Below are 5,911 nucleotides of genomic sequence, written 5' to 3'. Positions count from 1 at the left end.
GGGGGGGGGGGGGGGGGGGGGGGGGCGGGCCAGATTGGCTATTAATTTGCATCCTGAGCCAATGAACGTGTTCCCTCATTTTAGCACCAGGGAAGGAAGATAGACGGCTGTATCAGCCAATGGAAGCATCCAAAGGGTAGGGGAGCTGCCCCTAGGCGGTGCCAGCCCAGGGATATCGGTGACAACCGGAGACAAGCGCAGGAGGGGGTGACAGTTGGGGACAGCGCCGAGAGGGGGCGGGGGCCAGGGACATTAGAGCAGCCCTTAGCCAATAAGAGCGCCGCGCTGCTTTGCTTGAGTCCTTTTTGGGCTGCCATTCTCTCTCCCCGACCTTAAGTAGGCTCCACAGCCAAGGTGGGGCTTGAACTCACGACCCTGAGATGGATAGCCGCATGCGCTACCGACTAAACCAGCGAAGCGCCCCCTGGTCTCCCATTCTCCATCCAGAGCCGCCTCACTCGGGTGGTCTCTGAGACCCCATCACAGATCCAGTGCCCTGATCAAGTACTCTCAACCTCCACTCTGTCTCTAATTTTCATCTCAGCCCGCAACCAACCTCAACACCCAAAGCCCAGAAGACTATAACCAGAGCCCCCAAATCATCTAAGGGACCCATCTCCCTGGATCTTCCCTTTCCGATGGGAATCCCAAGCCCTAAGTCCCTTTCCTCAGCCCTTCTCCCCTCTATATATCCCAGCTCCTCCCCAGAATCCAGGCTCTAATTTCTCATCCCCTGAGTGCCTCCCCCATTCTAGTGGGTATCCTAGACCCCAAACCATGAATTTCCAGTAGCATGAACTCCCATATCTGTGTTCTTATTCTTTGGGGGACCCGGGACCTGTCCCATCAACTCCTCTCCCATCACTGCCACACCTCTCTGTACTCCTCATTTTCTGCTGAGAAAGCAGACCCCAATCTCATGAGCCCCCAGGCTACCATAGATCACAAACACAAAGCCCTGATTTTAGGAGTCCCTCCTCTCTCTGACCCCCATCCCTTTGGGCCTCAGGGTTAGAGGCCCCCCAACTTCCATACACAGTCCACCACCCTGAAGTTTCAGTCAGGCCTAGCTCCCAATGTCCCAGGTCCTCCTTGGCTTCTGAGTTCTCTTAGGCTACTCGCTCCCAGCTCAGACCCAGATCCTGTGTCCGAGTTAGAGCTACAGCTCCTTCTCCTCGATTTCCCCGCTTTCCATTTGACCCAAGCTACCTGAGCACTTTCCCCCTTCCCCTCTTTGGAGTTTTTCTCCCCTCCCAGAACCCAGGATTAAGTGGGCTCCTCCCTGGGCCTAGACCCCCACGGTAACCGTATAAGGTGATGCAGCTGTCGATTGAGGCAGGGAGGGGCCAGTGTAGGAGGCCAAGGGCAGCTGCTAAGTTTAGGGTGGTTCCTTCTCTCTTCTTAGAGACAACAGGTGGCTGGGCCCCAGTGCCCAGAAAAGAAAATGTCTTAGAGGCTTTGGCATGAGGCTGAAGGAGGGCAAAGGGAGGAGGCACCTTCCTCAGGACACTGGGTCCTAGAGGGAGCAAGAGAAGGAGGAGATGGGTGTCCTTGCCAACCTTGGCCTCCTGGGGCTTCCTCAGCCACTATTTCCCCAGGAGAGGGTACCTCAAAATCACACAGTCAGCCAAGCTGGTTCTTGCCCAGCATGGAAAAAGGAGCCACTGGCGCCATCCCAGGCACCTGGGAGGAGGTGACCCACTAGCGTCCCTCTTGGTGCTTTGATACCAAGATTGGAAGTCCCTCCAATCTCTGCTCTCCGGCCTGCACCCTCTGCTCCAGCCCCTTCACCATTCTGGCAACCCGATTTTTCACTTCTCCAGGACTTTGTCCATCTGTGCTCTCTGAATAGTATGCCTGCCCCTCCACTTTCACCTGACTCACTTCTCCTGGCCTTCATAAAGTCATCTCCATACTCCCACGCAGGGCTGCTATGCCCTCTACTTTTGCACTCTTGATCAGCTGTTATGTCATTTTCTGCCTTTATTCTTGTCTCCCCAGCTAAGCTGTAAGTCCACCAAGGCAAGGCATAAATATTAATTGTAATGATTATATTTCACTAAACTGTTTCCAAATAGTGTTCATATCCACAGGTTTTGTGGGATGGGGAAGACAAGTCCCAGGGAGTTGAAGCACAAAGCCCAAGACCACAGAGCAGGCTTTCTGCTCCAGGCTGTCTAGCCTCTTTCTACCTGGTCATTCCATGCTTGGCATCTTTTCTTGAAACCTCCTCCCTGCCCCCACCAAAGGGAATGCAGAAGACCTTCTTGATTCTTCAGCCTCCCTAGACAGCTGTCTGTCTCCCTTTCAACTCTGCCACCACCCCACACACATTCATACACTTGACTGTGAACTTCCCAATAGGAGTGGGGGACTGTGCTTGCCAAGGGGCACCCAGGAAGCATAGCCCAGGGCCTGGCATACTTAAGTGCTCAATCATTTTACTGGCTTTAAATTTGGAGGGGCGCCTGGCTGGCTCAGTTGGAAGAGCCTGCAGTTCTTGATTTCTGGGCTGTAAGTTTGAGCCCCATGTTGGGTGTAGAGATTACTTAAAAATAAAAAAATCTTTTTAAAAAAATACAAATAAATAGAAACATAAAAATGTTAATTTCAAAATAAGGGATGTGTTTTAAATAAATGACTAAATCTGGACCCACCCCACTCAGGGGTACAGGGGCCTGGTTAATTTTTTCCCCAGTACTATGCCTCTGTTTGGGTCCTCTCTGAACTCTGGCACATTTGAACCCCCTTTCGCGAAAGAGAACATCCCTTCCTGCCCAGGTCCTAGTGAGACATGCATCCCAAGACCCACTCCCTCCTCCCTCCCTGGGCTCCAGCTGCTGCTGGCCCTCCAAGAAAGGAGAGGCCCTGAGCCGGGCTATTTTGGTATCTGGGGTGGGCACCCACAGGGCTAAGGTTACCCTGGTATGTTGAGGGCTCCCTGGGGCAGGACTATATAACCCCAGAGGGACCGCCACAGGCTGACTCTGCTCCTTTCCAGCCAGAGCCACTGCCTTGCCCCCAGGAGACTGCAGACATGGTGAGTGGGAATCCCCCAGCCCCTACCCAGATCCCTCAGACCTCAAAGCAGCCTCACTTTTTAAAAGAAAGTAGCTGATTCCCAGTCCAGTAAGAGTAAACAGATGAATCCTCCTTTTCATGGCATTGCTAATGAGGAGCGTACAGAACGTACAGAACGTACAGAACGATGGCCTAAATGACCCAACCAAGGATCATCTGCCCAGACTCTCCACTCGCAGGAGACCCATCCCTCTCAAATCATGCTCCATACCTCCCTGCACTCCCTCCTCCTAAAACCCTCTGGGACCAGCCAGGCAAGGATTCCAACTCCCATTCTATAAATGAGAAAGCAGAGGTTCAGACAGGGTGAATGAGTAGATCAGGGTCCCACTGCAAGTCTGGGACTCAGAGGAGGCAAGCTCTGGGCACTGAGAAAGGGACTTGTTGAGGAGTCCCACTTGTTGGGAAGGATGGAGGATAGAAATTTGGGGATGCAACCAAAGCAAGCCCCGCCCCCCCGCAAAGAGGTTATAAGGAGGGAAAAGCCTAGAACCAGAAGAGTTGCTTTAGAAAAATGACTCAAAAAACCCTGAATCTAATCCATTGCCTCCAGAGTGGAGGAGGGATTGGCCCATGGACCCCTTTGCCCATCCCTCCTCCTCCCTCCCCCCAGGCACCCAAGAAGGCCAAGAGAAGGGCAGTGGCAGAGGGCGGAAGCTCCAATGTCTTCTCCATGTTTGACCAGACTCAGATCCAGGAGTTCAAGGAGGTGAGTAAGGGGAGAAGGGAGACTAAAGACTGACCAAAGGCACCCCCCTGCCGCCCCTCCCCCCAACACCCCCTCCCTGGAATGTGCACCTGTTTGGGGGGAGGGGAAGGGCTTAGAACTCCTTGCTCCCCTCCCCATTTGGCATGCAAGAGAACAGCTGGCCGGGGGCCAGAATCTGATCTGCTGGCGTAGGGATGATGAAGCCTGGCCATGGGGGACCCAACCCCTCCCTGGCCCTGCCTTCCACAGGCCTTCACCGTCATTGACCAGAACCGTGATGGCATTATCGACAAGGAAGATCTACGGGACACCTTCGCAGCCATGGGTGAGCCCCTTATCCCACCCATAAAGATTCAAGGCTGCAGAGTACCGGGAATTCAGAAGCCTTGGGTTTCAGCCCTGTCGGCTCCACCCTGGGCCTCAGTCCACCCCGACGACAAATGGGTGGGAGGATCTGAATTTATGGGAAGGATCCACCCTTGGCCACAGGACCCCACTCCAGCTTCCCCCACCCTACTCTAGGGCGCCTCAATGTGAAGAATGAGGAGCTAGATGCCATGATGAAGGAAGCCAGTGGTCCCATCAACTTCACCGTCTTCCTGACCATGTTTGGAGAGAAGCTCAAAGGTGAATGAAGTGTCTTGGGTCTAAGCCCCCAGCTGCCCTTCCCCAGACCTTTCAGGGACAGACCCTTCAGGGATCCTTCAGCTTCACGGGCCTTCTGATCCTCCAGGTGCCGACCCTGAGGACGTGATCACTGGAGCCTTCAAGGTCCTGGACCCTGAGGGGAAGGGCACCATCAAGAAGCAGTTGTAAGTGACCCTCTCCAGCTGCTCACATGCAGAAAGCCTCCTTAAATTCTTCTTTTTTTAAGTTTTGGGTTTTTTTAAGATTTTATTTTGGGGAGGCAGAAGGAAAGGGAGAAGCAGCCTCCCCACTGAACAGGGAGCCCGACGCTGGGCTCAATCCCAGGACCCCGGGATCATGACTTGGGCCCAAGGCGGCCGATTAACCGACTTAACCCTGGTCCCCAAGCCTCCTTAAATTCTTACCAAAGCTTAGGTATAAGGGAGGGGATAAGGGAAAAATTGGGACTGTGGAAATGGGCAATAGGATTACATTTTCGCAGCACATATGGGAGGGGAAGAGCAAAAGCGGGGAGGCCAGACTGTTTGGGAGACCAGTGAGGGATCTAGAGTGACTTCGGTTTTCAAGTTGATACTAGGAATGGCAACCAGGATGAGGTGGGAGGGAGTGGAAAGGAACCACGAAGCCCAATCTCAACTCCCCATATGTCACCTCTCTCCAGCCTGGAGGAGCTGCTTACCACGCAGTGTGACCGCTTCTCCCAGGAAGAGGTGAGCGGGGGAAGGTCTGGGAGAAGCAGAGGGAGGGGGCAGGGGAGCATACCGAACCTGTAGGAGACGCCCCTGAATCTTTCCCCAGATAAGGAACATGTGGGCAGCCTTCCCCCCTGACGTGGGAGGCAACGTAGACTACAAGAACATCTGCTACGTCATCACGCATGGCGACGCCAAGGACCAGGAGTAAGGGACCCTCTTAGGCCTCTGCTGGCCAACGCCTTGCTGCCAGTCCGACCCCCAACCCGACTCTAATAAAACTAAACTGGTCTTTGTTTCTTAGCGGTGGCACCTTCAGTGCGTTTGTGGGAGGGGACTTAGGTGGGAAGCGGGCCGAAGCACTGCCTGGCACGAAGCCAGCGCCCAACAAATGAATGAGTAATTAATGACCGAAGGTCTGGGTGGGGCGGTTCCGTTCCACCCGCTACACCCCCCACTTATTCCCGCTGGGAAAGGAAGACTCGCGTGCCCTTAGGGAAACTGTTTATTATTATTATTATTATTATTATTATTTAAGATTTACCCATTTATTTATTTGAGAGAGCGCGCGAGTAAGGAGAGGGACAGAGGGAAGGGGAGAGAGAGAAATTCTCTAGCGGACTCCCCGCTGAGCAGGCAGCCCAAGGCCGCTAGATCCCAAACCCTGAGATCGTGACCCGCGCCGAAATCAAGAGTCCCACACTGTAACCGACTGAGCCACCTAGGAGCTCTGGAACTGTTTTTATTGAAGTCACAACTTGGGTGAAGAGCGGCGGGGGGA

At 53.8% G+C, this 5,911-nt stretch overlaps 1 protein-coding gene across 1 annotated transcript; it reads left to right on the top strand.

The window, feature by feature from the left end:
* Nucleotides 1-2,943: 2,943 nt before the first annotated feature.
* On the top strand, nucleotides 2,944-5,433 carry MYLPF (myosin light chain, phosphorylatable, fast skeletal muscle). Its single transcript, XM_019805431.2, has 7 exons — nucleotides 2,944-3,040; nucleotides 3,695-3,790; nucleotides 4,040-4,115; nucleotides 4,313-4,417; nucleotides 4,524-4,602; nucleotides 5,100-5,148; nucleotides 5,237-5,433. The coding sequence occupies exons 1-7, from the start codon at nucleotides 3,038-3,040 to the stop codon at nucleotides 5,339-5,341; spliced, it is 513 nt and encodes a 170-aa protein (XP_019660990.1). The 5' UTR covers nucleotides 2,944-3,037; the 3' UTR covers nucleotides 5,342-5,433.
* The last annotated feature ends 478 nt before the right edge of the window (nucleotides 5,434-5,911 follow it).

This window comes from Ailuropoda melanoleuca, chromosome 10 (assembly GCF_002007445.2).
Source record: "Ailuropoda melanoleuca isolate Jingjing chromosome 10, ASM200744v2, whole genome shotgun sequence".
Taxonomy (NCBI): domain Eukaryota; kingdom Metazoa; phylum Chordata; class Mammalia; order Carnivora; family Ursidae; genus Ailuropoda; species Ailuropoda melanoleuca.
This window is presented reverse-complemented; position numbering and strand designations above follow the sequence as displayed.

Coding starts and splice junctions, on each gene's coding strand:
- MYLPF (XM_019805431.2), top strand. Junction 4,603..5,099: donor GGCACCATCAAGAAGCAGTT/GTAAGTGACCCT, acceptor ACCTCTCTCCAG/CCTGGAGGAGCTGCTTACCA. Junction 5,149..5,236: donor ACCGCTTCTCCCAGGAAGAG/GTGAGCGGGGGA, acceptor ATCTTTCCCCAG/ATAAGGAACATGTGGGCAGC.